This window comes from Coptis chinensis, chromosome 1 (assembly GCF_015680905.1).
Source record: "Coptis chinensis isolate HL-2020 chromosome 1, ASM1568090v1, whole genome shotgun sequence".
NCBI lineage: Eukaryota > Viridiplantae > Streptophyta > Magnoliopsida > Ranunculales > Ranunculaceae > Coptis > Coptis chinensis.
Genome location: NC_141456.1, coordinates 9,131,383 through 9,153,432, shown reverse-complemented (window position 1 = coordinate 9,153,432; position 22,050 = coordinate 9,131,383). Strand labels below are relative to the sequence as shown.

At 35.9% G+C, this 22,050-nt stretch overlaps 1 protein-coding gene and 1 pseudogene across 3 annotated transcripts; one reads left to right on the top strand and one right to left on the bottom strand.

Moving 5' to 3' along the window:
* Positions 1 to 9,760: 9,760 nt before the first annotated feature.
* TCP17 (TCP domain protein 17) lies at positions 9,761 to 13,311 on the bottom strand. 3 transcript variants are annotated; one of them, XM_086589469.1, is made up of 4 exons: positions 13,101 to 13,311; positions 12,288 to 12,427; positions 11,981 to 12,150; positions 9,761 to 11,390 (listed from the first exon to the last, which is right to left on the bottom strand). In XM_086589469.1, exon 4 carries the CDS (start codon positions 11,369 to 11,371, stop codon positions 10,190 to 10,192), a length of 1,182 nt encoding a protein of 393 aa, XP_086445595.1. In that variant the 5' UTR covers positions 11,372 to 11,390; positions 11,981 to 12,150; positions 12,288 to 12,427; positions 13,101 to 13,311; the 3' UTR covers positions 9,761 to 10,189. The 3 variants fall into 3 exon arrangements, with proteins under 3 accessions (XP_086445595.1, XP_086445604.1, XP_086445608.1); XM_086589478.1 differs by lacking the exon at positions 12,288 to 12,427; XM_086589482.1 differs by lacking the exon at positions 13,101 to 13,311 and having other exon boundaries at positions 12,288 to 12,955.
* A 3,190-nt stretch (positions 13,312 to 16,501) lies between these two features.
* LOC147521929 (uncharacterized) lies at positions 16,502 to 18,085 on the top strand (annotated as a pseudogene).
* The last annotated feature ends 3,965 nt before the right edge of the window (positions 18,086 to 22,050 follow it).

Here is a 22,050-nt window from a genome sequence, read left to right as displayed (position 1 = left end):
TTCCATGATGTCAGTAGGAAATAGCCAATTTTGCCCGAGAAATCTCTTGATGAATCACAGTTAATCGATAGGAAGGCTTCCGCAACTGGTGTGTCGATCGTGGTAGACCACACAAGCTCTATAGCCAACAGTAGTAGTACTTATAAGTAGCGCAGACTATAATGCTGAGGGGTATTCTATCAAATAAAATAGAGGGGCTGAGGAAGTACAGTACTGCAAAAGAATCTCGAGCGCTTGCAGGCTGCAGCTAGTTTACTGTTTTGTGTTTTTGAATCGTCTGTGTTTCATCATTCTGGTTGAGTATTTTCACCCCCAGTGAAATATTTAGACTATTAGCTTCACAAACGTATGCGGACTCGCATATATACAACACAGGGCCCGTTCATTTTGATCATTCATATCATTTGGGCATTTGGCTGTATTGTGTGTTTATCTTTGGAAAACCTTAGATCCCCAAAAGTTGAGCCGTATTGGCATAAAACGTTGAAGTCTATGGTTGTGGTTAGACTTACGTGAGGAAGGTTACTAGTTAGAGGAGAAGCTGAAGTCAGTGTTTGTCTTCAGTAGATGTTCTTGCTACAAAAGTCTCTTTCAGTTGTCACTGATACAATCAATACTGTAAACGTTTCAAAACTTCACGTATTTGGATCTGACACCATGATCTGACTGTGAAGTGAAATTCATACCGGCCAATTAGCACACTGAATGGATAAAATCAGTCAAAATTTGCTCAGTAATCTATTGCTTTGTAACAACTAACAACTGAAGAGCCCATGCGCTTTCTTTTAGCTGTAAGTTTAAATTTCATTTTCATTGGTTAAGTAGGCTTTTCAATGGGAGGCCCATGCGTTAGCGAGGTGTAGGTGGGCTCTTAAAAACAAGGGTATGGCCGTATGGGTCCTCTTCCGAGGTGTATTGCAGACTTAAATTGTGAGTTTCACAGGTGTAATTTAGGGATTTAAATGAAGAGGAAATGAATGGTATCGAAAAAACAAAAAAACAGATCAACTAAAGGAGCTTACACGAAGGCAAACAATTGTTTCGATGGCGTGTTTTCTAATTAAGTACGCTTTACATGTTTTTACCAATATTTATCGGCTGCTGCATAGCGCATTCCTTTCTTCGTCTCTTACCAATATTTTCTCTTTTTAAGCAAAGCGTATGACCTTCACTGTTATAGTTTTGTTATAAGTCTCTTGCATACAAAGATACCTTACAAATAGATTCTTGAAATATAAACAAAAGACAAATAATAAAGGGTCCTGTTAAAAACACACTCAGTTTACTAAGAGGGCACTCTCCGACTTGGGAACCGGTTTTGGTTAAGAATAACCTAGCCGGTTCACTAAAAAATTGAGGGGCACGCCTTTGAAACCGGGTGACTTTGTATACAGGTTTTTAGTACTATTTTCATAGATTACTAACAGTATAAAATACTTTCGAGACTTTATCTTTTCTCCTTTGGGCCACTCCCGCTGCCTCCTTTCATTTCTTTAAGTAACAGTAAAATACGCACCACTTGGTATGGTGTGATATAATTCTCACTTGGATGCGTGCGCTTTAGACTTTAGTGAGTTTGAACTTACATTACGCACTCTTGCCATAAAATACAAGCATTAAGTGCTGTGCGCTGATTTCTTGGATTGTTTGTCATAGGCAAAGGCAATTACATATGGGATTCTAAATTGAAGACACCATATGGGATTCTAAATTGAAGACATTGTAATTACTGTTCAAAGCATAGTAAAGTGGTATCTAGTTGCTAACAATTGTTCAAAATATTGGTATCTAGTTGCTGAAAAATATTGGTATCTAGTTGCTGAAAATTGTAATAGTAAAGCGGTACCCAGTTACCGAAATTAAAACTCAATTTCGGTATCCAGTTACTAATTTGATAAATGGTATCTAATTGCTGAAAATTGCTCAAACCTTTGGTGTTCAGTTGCTGAAAATTGTATTTGTAAAATGGTAACCAGTTATTAAAACTCAATTTCGGTATCCCTAATTTGATAAAATTGCTCAAAATTTTGGTGTTCAGTTGCTGAAAATTGTAATAGTAAAGCGGTAACCAGTTACCGAAATTAAAACTCAATTTCGGTATCCAATTGCTAATTTGATAAATGGTATCTAGCTGCTGAAAATTGTTCAAAATTTTAGTGTTCAGTTGCTAAAAATTGTATTTGTAAAGCGGTAACCAGTTACTAAAACCCAATTTCGGTATCTAATTAATGAGTGAAAATTCGCTTTGCCTGATGATAAGTATTAAATTGGACTTACTCCAACTCACACTTAAATCAATTACCTTACTCTCGATTCAAGTTCAAATATAGTTCGAGTAAAGGTATCGTCCCATGCCTAACATTGAAGTACTTGTTCAAAACTTAGCTAGATTATTCAAGAGAAATCTTAAATGAAAGAAAGCTTTAGGTAGAAGTTTTACACTACACTTATTTTAAATTCACTTTCAAATTACAATAACAAATTTATTCTAAAATTACTTAGAGAAGATAGAAGAGAGAGAAAGTTGTGGAGGGTTATATGTGGAGGATTAACTCCACTCTAACTACCATTTTTAATCAATTCATTACAAAAACTATAATTATTATTAGGTTCATAAACAAACCCAAGAATAATACCAAGTTTGATCCCTAGTGGATTTATCTTATCTCTAAGACAACCTACTAGCATGAGGACTTATTATGATACTCTATCTCTAGAATACCCTAACAAGTCCTAGCTTGTTATATATTAACATAAACTATTTTGGAGTTGATGTTGATAACGAGCTTGTGAAAAATTAAAGTAATGAAAGACTTTATTAATGGCTTCTCCTTACATGACCATCATCAACCCTCCACAAAGGAGGGCTTTAGCTCATGATCCTAGGACCTATGAACTACTTACAAGAGATACTTAAGAAGAACTAGAGATTGAAGAAAGAAGAAAATGGTGAAGGGCTACAAGACCACAAATCACAAGTAAATTGGCAAGTTTATTTAAAGCACCACCCCTCCTATTTATAGTTTCAAATGAGTGAAATGGGTGGCCAAGATTACATCTTACATTTTCAATCCAAAGGTTACAAATTAATCGATCTACTTTTATAATGAAATTTATTTAATCTAAGTGGAGAAAGTGGGTGAATAGTAATTCTCATTACAAGATAACTAATTATGAGTGGTTTGTGTATGTATTAAGTGGAGAAAGTGGGTGATTACATAAGCTTCCACTTAATGACATTATGATGATCGAATAGTAATTGGATTTTTATTTTGTCTTGGTTCGGACCTATTTTAATTCCCAATCTAGTAAATTGATAGAACCTATATACCATTGTGTAGAGCTTGTTACGTTGATCGTTTTCACAAGTCACACGCCCAAAACGGAGTTTGGAGTCAAAAGATATGATTTTCTGAAGTTTCACTGACTTTTCTACAATATTTGACCAGGGTTGACCTGGAATTGACCATTTTGACCAGGCTTCATGGTCTTGATTATGATCTTTTTCAGCTTCCAATGGGCTTCTTTTGGACTTGATAAAAAAGCTTTGTTTCCAATTAGCATATTCACCTTGTTTCCATGCCAAAATGCTTGTTTTGTTGAAATTTCATCGTATACGTGTCGAAACCTACAAAAGCATAGAAATACAATTAATTTACATTTATTATACACATAATTAACCAATATGTAATGTCTCTATAGGACTTATATTACAGTTTTGAGTGCTTATCACCTAAACTAGAGCACCTTCATTGAGAATATTACAAATTGCTCAAACATTTGGTGCTCAATTGATGAAAGTTGTTAGTTAGTCAACTACTACAATTACATTAGCCAGATTCATTAAGACCCTTCATTAATCAATATTTATCGGTGTTCCATCGTAGGTATCTTCTGTTACAACTTGGGGGATGCCTAGTGACCCAAATGCCACTACCCTTGGCATTAGCCTTAAAGCCCAACTTATCACTGACGGTTCACGATGTCGCCGCCATTGCTTCATTGGTGGAGGAACCGGACATGCTTCTACAAGTTTAATATAAATGGTATCTAGTTGCTGAAAATTGCTCAAAATATTGGTGTTCAATTGCTAAAAATTGTATTTGTAAAGCGGTAACCAGTTACTGAAATTAAAACTCAATTTTGGTATCCAGTTACTAATTTGATAAATGGTATCTAGTTGATAAAAATTGCTCAAACTTTTGGTGTTCAGTTGCTGAAAATTGTATTTGTAAAGTAGTAACCAGTTACTGAAATTAATATAAGATTGAGAAGATTACAACATTCTACGATTCCTCTTTTTTCCTATTCCCTTTCATAATAACTTTTGTCCCAAATATATGACATATGTTGTCAACTTATACTTCTAATTCCAATGTAAGCTTTCAATGTGCTTAAATTATACTTAAATTCAACAAAAAGAAAATAGTTAGACATATACCCAACTTAAAGAAAACAATTGAAGTGGAGAAGATAAGTCAAACAAATTACTATACCTTGCAAGTGTATGGATTGGGTGAGTTTTCATGCTCACCACCTCCCATAGTTTTGAGTTTTTGTAAGTTTCTATATTAGGAATGGAGAAGAAGTGTTTAAAGAGAAGTAGATTTGAGGGTGGGGAAAGAAAGAAAGTAGAAAAAGAGCTAAAATTTGGGTTTGAATTTGAGGGGGAAGCCAAAAAGTTGAAAATGAGTTTTGAGTTTGATTTTGAGAGGGAAATTCAAATCAACATAAAAAGAGAATAAATTGATTTCGAAATATCATAAAAACAATTGGGCAAAATATTGAAATAGTATTGAATTATTGAATAATTGGTTGAAATATCAAAATTGTTTTGAAATATTGAAATAATTGGTCGAAATGAAAACTCAATTTCGGATGTCGAGATATCAAACTAATTGAAATATTGAAATATCAAGATGTCTAACCCTAAACTCTAAACTCTAAATTGGGAATATCAAGGAATCTCAAATTTTAATACCAATACAAATTAAAAAAATAATAATAAAAAATATATATATAATAAAATAGGTGTTAGATTAGATAATGAATATTAACTTCCAAATGTAGTAGATATTAGATACTAGATTCAAAATATAGTTAGAACTGTATTGGGTCCCCCCCTAAAAAATATAGTTATATTATTGTTAGAACTGCATTGGCTAAACCCTAAACATATGTATAGTTGCTACATACTAATTCTGAAATCATAAACAATAACCAAAATGTTTTATTATGGAATGGAAAATAGGTTTAAATTATATCATTTAATCAAACTTTAATTTGTTGGTAAAAAATTAGATGTTAAATCAATTCAAATAAAGTTTAGCTAGAACTGTACTGTTTCAAACCCTAAATCCTAAACATAAGTAAAGTTGCTACTAATTTTGAAATAAAAAATTACAACCCAAACGTTTTATTATAGATTGGAGAACGGGTTAATTTAAATAATTATATCGTCTAATCCAATTTTAATATGTTGGAAAAATTTAGATATTAGATTCAAAGTGTATTTAGAACTGTACTAATTCAAACCTTAAACCCTGGACATAAGTATAGTTGCTACCAATTCCGAAGTAAAAAATTATAACCTAAACGTTTTATTATAGATTGGAGAATGGGTTTAAATTATATTATATAATCCAATTTTAATTTGTTGGTAAAAATTTAGATGTTAGATTCAAAGTCTAGTTAGAACTATATTTATTCAAACCCTAAACCCTAGAGACATGTACAATTGCTACCAATTCGAAAATAAAATATTATAACATAAATATTTTCTACTTGTTGGAACTAAGGTATCACCTAAAACAATTACAAATAAGTTAAAATAGGCTAATTATTAATCAAATTATTATCAAATAGATGATGAAACATTTAAATATTGGAATTTGACAACACAGTAACAAGATACCGAATGGTTTAAGAATTTTGGTGTCTATTTGTTGTATATTTTCTTGGTAAATGGTAACTCGACACTGTAATTTATAGTTATGTTTCAGCAACCCGTTATCGTGGTTTATGATATTTTATAGCAATATGTTACCGTTTCTCAAAATAGCACATACATCAAGATTACACAAAATTTATTTTGAAATCTAAGATTCAAACAATCGTAATCCATTTAGTTTCAATTCCATTAGGCAATTTCAATTACATTAATCTCCAATTTATTCTTTTTCATGTTCAATTGGTTCTTCTAACATTATATAATCTTCAATTTATTCGACATTAAGATGTGGGTAATTGTATTGAGAGTTGGGTAATGATACATACTCCATTTGAGAGTTAAAATATAGAGGTATTGAGAGTTGAGAAGTAGAGGAAAATTGAATTGAGTTGAGTCAAGGAAAATTGAGTTGAATGTAGATAATTGAATAATGAGAGTGTATTTTGATAGTGTATAGAGTTGCATAGTGCAAATTAGTTAGTTAAAGGTAATAGGAGGTTACCACTATTTTTTATGGGGAGTGCCCTCTTAGAAAACATGGGTTTTAAGTTGGGACACAAATATAATAACAAATTTCCGGTCGGAGAGTGCCTCTCTTAGAAATGGAGAGTAACATGGGTTTTAAGTTAGGACACAAATATAATAACAAATTTCTGGTCGGAGAGTGCCCTTCTTAGAAATGGAGAGTGTATTTAAGATTACCCCATAATAAATGTTTGTATTATTGACGTGATTTTAATCAGGAGTCAAGACTAAGACCCATCACTGAGTCCAGAATTGCATCAAGGGAACCTAAATCCCAGAGTTGAACATTGCTGAAGATGATTTATTTCAGATTGTTAAGTCTGTGGTCCATCAGTCCATGCATGACATTGTGTAGTCTTTTTCTCTTCTTAAGGACCACAGCTCTAAAACCTCATGTTTCACTGTCAGTGTTTACAATTGTTAATTTACGCTTAAATATTTCTTTCTGTACTGGGACCACAAACAACCTTTTATTTGATGCTTCTTTCCTGGGGTCCTTCTTAATCCAACATCCAACTTGCTTTTCTTTATTTTTCTTGGATCTGGTGAAATGGTGACACACCCATAATCAGTTCTCTGTCTCTCTCAGACCAAGCATAACTCTTCGACTGCCTTTTTCATCTCACCAGTTTCTAACCACTTTTGGGTAGATTCTTCCATGCGTATGTAGTGAGTTTGGTACAGATTCTAGAGGAAAATGAAAGTTGTGGGCTCCTACTCAATGCCACTTCTTTCAAATGTCTTGTAGCCTTCTTGGTCTTCATTCATGTGATTCATGTGAACGGAAAACACCCAACCTTGTTTAGGGGTGACTGGGTGAAAGAATGTTTAATAATTTTATAAATGGCATCATATATATCGGACACTGACTGTAACGACCAGTCATTCGGCCTAGCATGTACATGGTAATCCTCCGGCTTGTTCCTTGAGATGCGTGGTTAGCTAATTCCCCCAAGGGGTCATAATTAAGGACCGCATTGCCTGGTTGTGCAACATTTGAGGAATATATATAGTAATTAAAAATAACTAGTAAACTCTAACCATGAAAAAGAAGATGCTGGATACATATCTTGAGAAGGAAATGACCAGCGACTCAGCGACTCAGCGACTCAGTAAGGGACATTTATCATTTTCAAGTATGATGAAAGTCATGAAACTCAAAAAAATTAAATATTGGCTTCACATTGCACAAATATAGAAAATAGGTATCCATGGTGAGAGGCTTATGTCTGAATTGGTTTCGTGCAAGTCACCAAGTTGTTGTATGTGAGAACTGAGAACTCGCTAATCTCATCCAGAGCACAATTTGTTAGCTCCAAATGTAGCAACCAATATCGCAATATGTATATTATTGACTGTCCTTTTATAATGCAAAAATGAACAACTTGAGCATTTGGTTTTTGTTGGCATAAATGAATAATCTAAGAACTATATTTTCCAATTATATGGTTTTCTTAAAAGATGACACTGCAGAAATAAGACTACAGAACAAAATCGCACATTAGAAGCTACTTCATTATTCATAACTAATTAAAGTAATCAGTACTAAGACCCAATTAGTTATTTGTTAGGTGTGTTTTCCTTTCAGCTGATTTTTTACAGTAACTCTTAGGCAGTAGGAAAAATAATAGATAAATAGAGGTCGCAAATTTTGGACGATCATTCTTTCATGCATTATTACATCCTTTCCAATGTTAAGGGTATAGCTAGGGTTACTGGAGATTCTCTAAAAGGCTAGTTATTTGGGTCTCAAGGTTGTACCTTTGCTGCAGTGTCACATTTTCCTCCCTTTGTAGCTAGGTTGTAGATTTGTAGGCGCTGGGGTTGAGTACAAATATTCTTGATTACTTGGTTAAGTTATCCACAATACAATGACATTAGTTGTGGAGACTCAAATAATCAAACAGTTGACAAAGCAAACTCATTTGTGCAGTAAACATAGATTGAGCTTCATCAACATCCGTTGGCATGGTATTGCGCGCCCCCGAGAATCTCAGAATCCCTGTTGGTTTGTTTGTCCCGGAAAGGATCTTCACACCATATATACGCAATGCGTTTATGATTCTATCTCCATGTACTATAATACTCAAGATTACCAAAAACTTGAAAACCAAAATTTTCAACAAATCAAACAAATACCAAACCGTGTTATGCACATTTGCTCCGTCTACTTATCAAACGACATAGTGTGCTAGCGGTGTTTATACCCCTACCCCGTTATCATCATCCAAAAGTTTTACCAACTGAGCTAGATAGCACTTAAGAAAAATGTGTGGACAAGCCTGTTTTTTAAAGAGATCTGTAACTCGTCATCACTCAAAAGTTTAACCAACTGAGCTACATGGCACTTACACTTATGTTGTTTTTGGTCTATGTAATACATGTTCATGCACATATGGGACAAAGTATAATTATCTCATTTCCACCGCTAACCTTCAGCTAACAAAATATTGCCAAGGGGTGTGTCACTCTTTCCAGAGTTTTTTCTGTTTTTTTTCCCACTCAAATAGTCAAAGTGCCCCCATGTCACTCATGGAGACTCAGTGATGGATCTAGGGTAGTAGAACCGCCGCTCTAGAAACTGCCCCAAAGGCAACTGTATCCGGCCCTGAAAGGGCTTTAATAATTACACAGGTGAAAACTCCCGAGACAATGTTGGGGAGTTTCGAAGCTGCAATTAACCTCCTCATAAGGGTAGGGGGTGCACAACAGTTTGAGATTCAAGCTCACGTGGGTTTCCTTAATTCCTTTAGTAGGGGTTTTTTCCTAGAGTTTCTTGCTAACCAAACACAGCCTTAATTTCAATAAATCTCCAAATGAAGACATAACCTAAAGAAGCCAAAACCTCATCATTATCTGGGTCATGGACCAGAGATAAACAGATTCACTTGAGAACAATGTGTCCATTTTCAGTGAAGAGGAAAATACCGTGTTTGGCTACGTGTTTGTTGCACGAATCTTGGCCATGCATGTGTTTGCACATAGTGATGATAGACTTCCAAAATTGTGTATGTCTCATGCATTCTAACCCAGTTCGTGTGTTATCCAATAATGTTGGTCAAATTATTTGAATGCCATGCATTGTATGTAGCGTAAATATGTCATAACAAAGAGGTAGAGAGGGAATGCAAATGTGTGCTTCTCATACTGTCAAGTACCTAACTAACTCGTGAATCAGAAAGTTCTCCTAGTATGTAGTTTTCCTAGCTAGTAGTTAAATCTAACTGTATGTATAATTAACTTTTGTCATCCATATCTCCCAAGACATAAAAATAAAAAAGATTGATAACAATCAGAATAATAACCAATTTAAATAAGAATTACAAATATTAAGTATCTAAATTCATGTTTACAAAGTTTTCTGACATACATGGCAGTATGGCACCTTTAATTTGAATATATATTATTTATGAATCAATATGGATAAATATACTAAGATACCACAAATCAAAAACATGTTATACGGTACAACGAAGTTCTATGGTTGACTAGTAGCACTACAAAATGAAGCGTATCAACGACATAAAGACTACGTACGTAACATAGAAACACTGACCAGTAATGCTCCAATCAATCCATTTGAAAGATGGGAACGCCTTCGTTCCACGGAATTATCTTTCAGAACACAATCCTCTGCCACTTCCATGCATTGAGCAGTATACATTGTAGAGTATGTAAGCTGTACAAAATGCTTATGCATGGATATGAGATACCTCATTCAAATGCAGATTTTGGATCATTTTGGAAGGAAGGGCCAGCACTACTTCCCTTATTTGATAGACTTGCATTCTGGTTTTGAGGGGTGAAGAAATTTGGAGTTAAACCTAATTGGAGAGGTCTAACAATTGGTTGCTGGCTTAGTGGATAGAGAGATGGCGTGAGAGAATTGCCCATGAGATTATGTGAAGTAGAGCTCAACATTTGAAGGTGATTCATTTGTCTTGGATTGCTATCTACTTGCGTTGTAATATAAGGAGAAAAGAAAGGTGGTGTTGTCCCAGATGGACATAACAATAACTGAGAAGAAGGTGGTAGAGACAATTGAGGTACAACATTATAGTTGTGAGAATCTTCGGTTTGAAGTGAAAAACCATGGCTTCCAATATGTGACAAAGATAAGTTTGAAGGATCCCAGTGGTAGTAAGAATTGTATGGCATCACATTGTTTAACAATCCTGAAAAGGATGGATTGTTTGCAGCTCTAGGAAGAGGATTGTGCGCCGAAGCTTGTGCATTATGAACTTCCAAACCTCCTTGGCTCTCTTGTTCATTTCTTTTGAACCAACTGTTTTTCTGAGAGACATTCTCTCTTGCAACTTCTTCAGACCTTGAAGGAGCATTTAAATTCCAGAATGCGGATTTGGGGGTCTGATCTTCTCTGTGGACATTGTCATTGATCTTAAAACCTCCCTTACTACATTGTAAAGAGTGAGATTGATCGTCCTTTACTAAATCTAAATTTGCATCTACAAGGGTAGCAAGGGAAGATTGAAATCCACTCACTTGATCATGAGAGCCTATCATTGATTGAGCATATTGACTGAAGCTTCCTGGTGGAATAGGCAGCGGAGGAAGTTCATCGATTTCATGTTTAGCAACATTAAGCAGCCAGTCGACTACTTTGCTTGGTTGATTAAGTCCAAGTCTATCTTGAAGATCATACAACTGAATCGCAGTTGGTACAGAAAGCCTGACGCGTCTATCTCTCAGTCCTCTTATTGTGCAGACTTTACTATGTCTGTCCTTTCCTCCAAAGGAACGTGAGACGCGAACAACCCTTGGATCTTTTAATCCTGACCACTGTCTTGAACTAGATGACCCTTTAGTGAGCTTGGTTTCACTGGCTTTAACTTCTTCTTTTGCTGAAATCCCCTTCTCCCTTGAATTGCTGATCATCTTTTATCTCTCATTTTAACTGAATCAATAAAAACTTCATTTAGAAAAAGATCAGTAGCCCCTAGCCATTTTCAGTTTTTCTTTTGCAATCCAAACTGAAGTATCGCATAAGTTAATTATATGTAATCTATCATGATTTTATGCAAAGTACATTCTATCATGATTTTATGCATAGTATATATATATATACACTATGGAAGCCGATATTGAAAGTAATGTAGATGAGGATTGAAAGGCTACTGAATTCCCTTTGGGCCAAGAAGATGGTGTTTAAATGAGTTCTTGTACATAAGTTTAAGCCAAAAACTCAACTATGACGATAAATAAATACAAGTTCATACTTCAAGTGAAAAGATCGACATATTACTAAAATCAAAATCACCAAGTATTCTCTTAAAATTTGTTAAGAACAACTTTAGTCTCATGCCTGTTCATTTAAGAATTCTCAGATGGACCCTATAAATAAATCTAGGGTGAATAGTGTACTATAGTTGGAAAAAAACATGCGTGTAATTCGAATTCAATATCTAGATTCACATATATAGAGTAGCCACAAAGTATGAAACTAGCAGTTTCTATACAACATTTATGATCTCGTAAAGAACTTACATGCAGCTTGAGGAAATTCAGTACATCTTCCAACAAATTGAACTTCAGTTCTTGATGGTTAGAGAGATTGTGCGCTGATAATTTCAAGACAGTATTTACTGCAAACCTCTGATTTTTATGTTGGAATCAACCAATCCTTCTGTATCTTTTAGACCTGAATCCTAATCATGCTGCAGAGAATAAACTTACTGAAGAAGACCACAACTGAGAAAGAAAGATGCCCGAATTCTACAAAATCACGCGCAATGAAAAGAAACGAAAAGAAAAAGATATGGCACATCTGCATCCATGTGGCATAAATTGATACCTGTCGTATAGTCTTATAGTCTTATCATTTTCCTCGTCCTGCATACTGAGCTATCGTCGCATCAATAAATAATGTAGTAGCTATTCTGAACTTAGTTACATTGCTGTAAACTTGGTTGTGGTAAATTGATAATCACATGGCTGCGTGAAAATTAATACGTACTTTTATCCACATAATTAGCATAAGCGAAGAAAGATACTTGTCCAGTTAAGAAGTAAAATGACTCACAATCTCTAGTGCAAAAGCAATCAAGAAGTCAGATTCACCTTGGGGACCATTGCACGCGTTCTAAAAGATGATGCTAAGGCTTTATCGACGGATACAAAGAGCATTATGATGTAAGGGTCAAAGATTGTGTGCTAAGAAACTTAGAAAGAGTGATGAGCACAGATTAGCACAAATTTAAACTGACAAATGGATTGTTGAGGCTATGAGTAAACTAGTTCAAGTCTAGTGTTCTAATGCTGTTGACACTTAGAGATGCACAGGTATATATATATATATATCTCGTATAGTGAAGGGAATAGAACATGATAACTAAGGTACAATTGAGAAAGAAGCAAGATGCATGGATATTTATTGGAAAGTGCTTTTTATGTATTGAGGGGTATATATACCTATCTTCAAAGGTAGAGAGTCTCATGAAGTTTAATTAAAAAAAAAAAAAAAAAAAAAAGAAAAGGAAATATTTAATTAAGATAAGTTCATACATGTGGTTTCCAAAGTTGTGGTCTAAACTCTAACAACTTTACCAGACTGATTTGTACTGTAGCTACTAGGAATAGTGAGAGGTACGCGGTTTGATAGTAGTACCTTGTAGGTTCGGGACCAATACTTCTTCCCCTTCTTTATAACATCCACTGAGAACAAGAGGACCACACAACTTTGCAGTGCCCCTTCCATTGGGCAGAGGGATTTGCATGGAGCAAGTTGAACTTAATAGCTGACACTGCAAGATCTCTATTAAATTCGTGCTTCTTTTTGCTCATTAGCAAGAGCATCAACTGTCCTTCATGACTGCCTCCTAATTAGAAGCAATTCAATTCACATAAAAACTAAGACCTTTCAATACACAACAACACTTGTTGTGTCAGGTTCAAACTAAGAAATAGCATAATTGGTACGCATAAACAGACATTTATGCTTCACAAAGGATGTTCTTATGAACACTGTAGATCAAAGCCAATTCCATGAAAACTTTCATCTAATCATCTTGTTCAAATCAAAGAAGCTATCCTTCTTCATTTGAGGAGATGAAGTCATGTCCTGCACAAGGGACTTAAAAAAGATTAGAGAGAATATTTTATAAAGTTTACAATGAAAACCTTCAATCTTCCTTTGACCAGCTGGCCGGTGTAGGATTTATCTTAGATCTAAATCTCTGAGCTTGGTGTAGTTGCAGCATAAAGGAGGGGTTTTTCTTGTGTCCAAGCAAATGATAAAAGAGCTAAAACCTAAACCCCGGGTTAATAAATTTTACAATTAATTGCGCTGCCCAGTTCAAAGAAGCAAAAGTGTGACTGAAGGATCACAGTAAGGCAAGAAAAAACCTAAGCCTCCAAAATTCTGTGTTCTCAAAATGAAAGTATTATATCAAGTTAATTAGCAACTTTTTTTTTTCTTTATTTATTTTTAATTTTTACTTGGTTATAAGCATGAAGTGTTTCTTTTTAGATGCTTAGATGCACAAAGAGGAAAACAGAAACTTTTTAGGGTTTCAGGCTTTCAGTTTCAGTTGCAGTTGCATTTGCAGATGAAAGATAAGCTTAAGGATTAGTACATTTATTGTAATGCTGCTATAGTAAAAAATAGCACTTCGGCACACACGCACATTGCCAAATAAACAGTTGACACATAATTATATGGTGGAAATAAATAGACATATAGTATCTATGTACCAGTTTTTAATTGGTGTATGATCAAGTATTCTTTCATAAAATTTCCATTCCTTCTGCATTTCTCTTTAGCTCTACATACTAATTCTCTTTGAATTGTCACACTTCTGCATTCTTTTATTTCCTTTTTGCTGTAAACATTCAGAGGTACGGTGGGTATCCCTAGATATGCTGCCATTATCACAAAATAATGGTCCCAACATCAAATATAACCTAGCTAAATTTTAATTGGGTTTTGATATCTAGAGTGTGTTATTAGCGCATAGAATCTAGGCCATCAATCCATTAATAGAGCAAGTCCAATCGAGAGTTGCCAAAATCAGCTGCGAAAGGGCGCCACGTCAGTTTTGTTTTGGCCCTTTTAGCAAGAGAGTCAAATTTGTCAGGCGCAAAACACAAAAAATGTTCCAATGGTTATTTCCTACTTTGACGTGTTAAAGGGATCCGTACGACACAATTTCTACCGTCCGTCTATTAGTTGCAAGTATAAGTCATTTTTTTTTGGACAGACGACACAATTTATGTTGTCTGTCGAAATTTAATGCATGGACGGCAGAAATTATGCCGTCTTATACTGCCCGTCTCCCAAAACTTAATTATGGTAGCTGCTAGACAAAACCACAAATTTAGTTGGGTTTATCACACCAGCAAAATTTAAGACCTTTCTAACAGTCTCGTTAGAATTGGAATGACATTTTGGTGTTCGGGGTGCTATATTGCCCATATAGCACCACCACAGTGGACTTGCTCTTGCAGGTTTACAAGTTTACAACCATATTTGAATCTGCTGGTCCACTATAGAGAGAGAGTCAAACTTGTTATATACTTAACATTATTTTTTTGATAAAGTATACTTAACATTCTTGGTTACGGTGATAATTTTTTTCTTGTTTTATTCTTTTTTCTACTTACAGGCCTGCAAGAGAGAAATGATAAGAAGAGAGAGTACAAGAGGTGAAAGCTTTATTTGTAAGGAAAGAAAAGAGCATCATTAATAGGGTGAGAGAGAGAGAGAGTGCATTATCTGTTATTTGTTGTATGCCTGTACAGTAGCAGAGATCCTTCTTCTCTGCCTCCTCTCTTGCATTATTCACACTGCGGTTCTCATTTAACTTTAGTTTGATCACCTTCTTTTATGAGTTTGCACTATCACTTTCTAGCAATAATTATGTGTTTTCAGCTGAGTCCAAAAGATTATTTTCTTGTTTTCTATTTTTAAGTTTAAAGAGTAAATAAATTAATGATTTTTTTTGCCGTCAGTATTTGAGTATATAGATATACTGTTATTTTTATTCGAAACCTCAATCTCTCAGTGTACATTAATTCTCTGTGGATATAAATTGCCAACGATGATGAAGAAATAATTCTAGTGATCACGATGATATTGAAATGTTGATAGAGATTGAGATGATAAAGGTGGTGGTGGTGGTGGCGGTGATAGGGACGGTGATAGTAACCTGCCTACATTTCTTGATTATTGACATTTTAAGTGGATTGTAATCCAGCCCCATTAAATGGATCGTAGATCAGACCGTATCACACTATCACTGTATTTGGTTACAACTTCTACTTCGTTCTTGTCAATAGTTATCTATTTATTATTTATTAAATTCACGTGGGGACAAGATCACCTGTTCAGATCGCACGTATTCAGGTGATTATAACTCTCATTCGTTTGTTTCATCTTAAGAACCAAAAGTACTGAAGCTGAAACAATGTTACCCCCATAGTTCGGAATTTTTGAAATTCCGACAAATCTAAAAACCGAAATTCATTAAATTTCAACCCCTATTATATTTATTTCGACTCTATATTCATAATTCTTTTTTTTTTTGAAAAATCAAAATTCCGAGCGGAATTACAAAGTTTCGTTCGGAATCACAAACTATGGTTACCCCAATGTAAAAAAGATAAAACACAATATAATAAAATATTTATAATAATAGAGGAAATAGAAAAAGAAGAACTAATACATCAATTGCTCAAACTTAGTACAAGAAGTTTTCACGATTATTATGCACTTATGCAGTCACATCGAGTTTGAATATTGTTATGGACTTAGAGCATTTCCAATGTAAATGGATATGGTGGGAATGTAAAAATATTCACCTCTTTATGGTTCAAAACCTTTGACCAATGCAAAGGTGAATATCAAGGTGACTATTTTCCCAAATCAAAACTAGGGTGAAACCTTCAACCGAGATAGTGGCTGAGTTGTGAACTTCGGACGGGATGTTGGATCCCATCTCGTGTGTTTTTTTTCAGACAGAATGTTTCATTCCGTAAAACATTCCGTCTCGCATATTTTTTCGATTTTTTTTTTTTTTTTTTAATTTCAGACGGGATGTTTCATTCCGTCCGGCACGTTTTTTCGATTTTTACATTCAGACGGAATCCAACATCCCGTCCGAGATTAATATTCACCTTTGCATTGGGCAGCCTCACCTTGTTTTTCACCAAAACGGTAGAAAAGAGGGGAAATTAAGCCTACGTGGAGGTGAATAACATTGACATGCATTGGGAATGCTCTTATGGCAAGACATTTGTTAGGATTTAAGAAGTTAGAATAAGTCTATGCTTATGCACTTAAGCATGTGCCAAGCTTATGTCCGTTGAGTTGTCTATTGAGTTTGTTTAGTTATTGACTGAGTCTAGGTAGTTGCTATTGTTATGGTAATGCATTGAGGAGGGACTTAGTAGTTCCTAATTTAGTGGCATTAGTTTTACATCACTAGCTTGTATTTATAGCTGCTACTCTCTCATTCAATAAACAGAGTGTTTACACCATTGCAATTATTATTAAGCTCTCACATCTCGATAGATTATCAGTGGTATCAGAGCCATTTTTTCTTCCTATTAGAGCCAAAGCTCTTCTTAATTAGATTGGTGCAGTAGGAGTGTCAATAGAGCAGCAACTCTTCTCTACCACCAGTTTGTCAAATGGCCGCAGAGAACAATTTTTTGCAACCGTCGATACCTCGTTTCGATGGTCACTATGATCATTGGAGCATGTTAATGAAAAACTTCTTGAGATCAAAGGAGTTTTGGGGTACTGTTGAAAAAGGTTTTATAGAACCTACTACAGAAGAGGGACTTAGAGCATTGACAAATGCACAAAGATCAGAGGCAAGTTAAAGGAGTAAAGGCTAAAGGATTTGAAAACGAAAAATTACCTCATCCAAGCAATTGATCGATCGCTTTTGGAGACGATTCTCATGAAGGATACCTCTAAGCAAATCTGGGATTCGATGAAGAATAAGTATCAAGGCATGGCTAAGGTTAAACGTGCACAACTCCAAACATTTAGAGCAGAATTTGAGACTCTTTGTATGCAAATGGGAGAGTCGGTTTCAGATTATTTCTCAAGAACAATGACAATTGCAAACAAAATGCACATCCATGGCGACAAGATGGAGGATATTACAATCATTGAGAAAATTCTGCGATTAATGACTTCGAAATTCGACTATGTTGTCTGCTCAATTGAGGAATCAAATGACCTTGATGAAATTTCAATTGACGAGCTAATGAGCTCGATGTTGGTTCACGAGCAACGAATAAATCAGCATCCCCATGTTACTATGGAGCAAGCTTTGCAAGTTTCGACTTATGCTTAGCCTGCAAAACACATATAACAAGGTCGTGGCTAAGGACGGGGTCGAGCCACATACTACTGAGGTAGAGGAAGAGGCGGAAACAAAGGCAGAGGCAGAGGACGCAGCTATCATAATGGAGGCAGTCATGAAAACCAGCCCTTTAACATATCAAAGGTCCAATGTTACAAATGCAACAGGTATGGCCATTACCAATCTGATTGTCGAACACAGTCATATATAGAAAAGGGTGAACAATCTAATTTTATAGAGAGGGAAGATGAGGTTTCACTTCTAATGGTGTGCCATAAGGAGGAAGCTACTCATCAAAACATGTGGTACCTGGACACTGGTTCTAGCAATCATATGTGTGGGGATAAATTAGTATTTTCTGCATTAGATGAATCCTTCCGTACTTGTGTAAAATTTGGAGACAACTCCACAATTTCTGTCATGGGAAAAGGCGATGTAACAATCTGTGACAAAAATGACACTCTTCAAACTATTTCTAGTGTCTTTTATGTGCCAGACTTGACAACAAATTTGTTGAGTGTAGGCCAACTTCAGGAGAAGGGATATGAAATCAGTATCAAAGATGGGATGTGTCGAATTCAGGATTCAAATAAAGGCTTGCTTGCGCAAGTGCACATGACTTGAAACCGCATGTTTCCATTATGTATTAAAACTGAAGCTCTTCCTTGTTTTTCAACTACTGTCAAATACTTATCTTAGTTGTGGCATCTTCGTTATGGGCACTTGAACCTTCATGGTTTGCGCACTCTCCATCAGAAATATATGGTGATTGGTCTTCCACAAATTGATCACTCTCAGCAAGTTGGTCTGCGCACTCTCCATCAGAAATATATAGTAATTGGCCTTCCACAAATTGATCACCCTCAGCAAGTTTGTGAAGGATGTGTCGTTGGAAAGCAACATCGTGATGTCTTTCCAAAAGGAAAAAAAGCATGGCGGGCAAAGCAAGTCTTGGAGTTGATTCATTCAGATATCTATGGGCCTATCAATCCATGTTCCAATGGTAACAAGAGGTACTTTATTACATTTATTGATGATTATAGCTGCTAAACATGGGTCTACTACTTGCATGAAAAATTAGAAGCATTCTCTGTATTCCAAAGCTTCAAGGCCCTTGTTGAGAAAGAAGTTGGAAAAGCAATTTGCACTCTTCGATCAGACCTTGGTGGTGAATATAATTCACATAAATTTGTGAATTTCTGTGAGAAAAATGGCATTAGAAGGCAGCTCACTGCGTCCTACACGCCACAGCAAAATGGCGTGACTAAGCGTAAGAATCACACCATCTTAAATATGGTGCGGTGTATGTTAAAATTCAGCAATCTGCCTAAGAGTTTCTGGCCCGAGGCAGTCACCTAGAGTATATCACTCTCGAAGAAGCTTGGGGTGGACAAAAACCAAGTATCAGTCACTTACGCATTTTTGGATGCATTACATATGCACATGTTCTCTGGATGAAAAGAGAAAGAAGCTTGACAATAAAGGGGAGAAGTGTATCTTTCTTGGGATCAGTCAACATTCCAAAGCATACAAGCTATATAACCATATCAGTAAGAAAATCCTTATAAGTCGTGACGTAGTGTTTGATGAAGAAAGGATGTGGACATGGACTGTTACTAATGAAGGGCAGTACATTCCACTTAGTTTTGATGGTGTAACAATTGTTGACAACCATCTTCAACCTAATGTTGCTGATCCAGCCTCCCCAAGTCCTATGCGAGCTCCTGTGCAAACTCCACAATCACCACATTCATCTTCTACACTTTTACAAAGTCCTTCCACTCAAGAAACAGAGCCTGCAACTCTAGCAACTTCACGTCCTATTCGCACTAGGAGTGATCCGATATGGATGGCAGATTATGAAGTCAGCAGATTGGCTTCCTCTGTTGATGATCCACTTGTTCATTTTGTTTTATATGCCGATTGTGATCCAGTTGAATTTAAAGAAGCGGTGCAAGACTTAAAATGGCAAGAATTTATGAATGAAGAGATCAAGGCTATAGAGAAAAATAACACTTGGGAGTTGACAGAACTTCCTTATGGCTACAAATCAATTGGGGGTTAAGTGGGTGTACAAAACCAAGTTACATGCCGAAGGCAAAGTGGACAAGTACAAAGCATGGTTAGTCGCCAAAGGGTACAAGCAACAACAAGGTATTGATTATGAAGAAGTCTTTGCACCAGTTGCTAGGCAAGACACAATAAGAATGATCATTGCATTGGCTGCACAAAACTCATGGACCATTTTTCAGTTTGACGTCAAGTCAGCGTTCCTACATGGGGATCTACAAGAAACTGTCTATGTCGATCAACCTCCTGGTTATGTGCTACAAGGGAGTCAGAAGAAGGTGTACCAACTACGAAAAGCCTTATATGGACTAAAACAAGCACCAAGAGCTTGGTACAGTCGTATAGAGGCTTACTTCATTAAAGCAGGTTTCCAAAAGTGTCCATATGAGCCAACACTTTTTATCAAATCTGGAAAAGATGGGAGTTTTCTTCTTGTGTGTCTGTATGTCGACGACTTAATCTACACTGGGAATACCCCTTCTATGTTTGAAGATTTTAAACGGTCAATGATGGCAGAGTTTGAGATGTCAGATCTCGGGAAAATGCATTTTTTTTCCTTGGCATTGAAGTGGTACAATCCAATGCAGGTAACTTTATATCTCAGTGGGAGTATGTGCATGAGATTCTATAGAGATTCCAGATGAGTGATTGCAATTCTGTCACCACACCAACTGAAGTTGGAGTAAAGCTACTAAAGGATCCTGAAGGGAAGAAGGTTGATAGCACGTTGTATAAACAAATTGTGGGCAGTCTCATGTACTTGATAGCAACTAGGCCCGACATAATGCATGTTATTAGTCTCATTAGTAGATACATGGAAATCCCAAAGGAAATCCACCTCCTTGCTGCTAAGCAAATCCTTCGCTATTTAAAAGGTACTACTGACTTGGGATTGTTGTACAAGAAGGATGCAACATCTGAATTGGTTGGGTCCACGGACAGTGATTATGTCGGTGATCCTGATGATAGGAAAAGCACATCGGGTTCTATTTTTTTGCTGGGTTCAGGCGCCATCTCATGGTCTTCCAAGAAGCAAGACATTGTCACCCTGTCTACTACGGAAGCGGAATATGTCACTGCTGCCTCTTGTGCTTGTCAAGCTATTTGGTTCAGGAACATCCTCACTGAACTACATTATCCTCTTTATGGTCCCATGACAATTTTCTGTGACAATAGCTCCACAATTAAGCTGTCAAAGAATCCGGTTTTACATGGGCGCAGTAAACATTGAAGTGAGATTCCATTTCTTGCGACATCATGTCCAAGCACAAACAATTGGTCTAAAGTACTACAGGAGTGAAGATCAAGTTGTAGACATTTTGACTAAGCCCCTCAAACTTGCTCAGTTTATAAAGTTGCATCGATTACTTGGTGTTTGCTCGATGGTGAATCCAGTTTGAGGGAGGGAAGTTGTAGCTCACTTGTTACCTTTCTAAGCTGAAAGTTTTTGCAGCACTTCAGTTTTAAGGGAGGGAATGTTAGGATTTAAGAAGTTAGAATAAGCCTATGCTTATGCACTCAAGCATGTGCCAAGCTTATGTCCGTTGAGTTGTTTGTTGAGTTTGTTCAGTTATTGATTGAGTCTAGGTAGTTGCTATTGTTATGGTCATACATTGAGGAGTGGCTTAATAGTTCCTGATTTAGTGGCATTAGTTTTACTTCATTATCTTGTATTTATAGCTGCTACTCTCTCATTCAATAAATAGAGTGTTTACACCATTGCTATTATTATTAAGCTCTCACATCTCGACAGATTATCAACATGAAATTTTGTTTGTTTTTTTTTTTTTTGGGATAGTTAGAACTTAGAACTTTATTCTCTAAAGCTGAGTCCAATGGTGCGGCAAAACACCTGAAACACTATATAGGACGGAAATTGTGATCTAATGGTGCATCAAAACGCTAACCCACCAACGCTATCGATATAAGTTTACCTATTTATACCGCTAATTTTAACGATATAGCGTATGTTTTGCACGCCATTACAAGTGGCGGCCAAAGAAATCTAACCTACACGCCAGTATGAGTGGCGGCAAGAATTTTGGTTCTATGTTTCCACACGCCACTCCCAATAGTGGCTAGACCCTACCAAAGTTATTTAAGTTATTTTAAGAAATTAGTTTGTGCTAATTACCTTTTTATCCTACCCTTTTATATTTTGTATAATTCTAT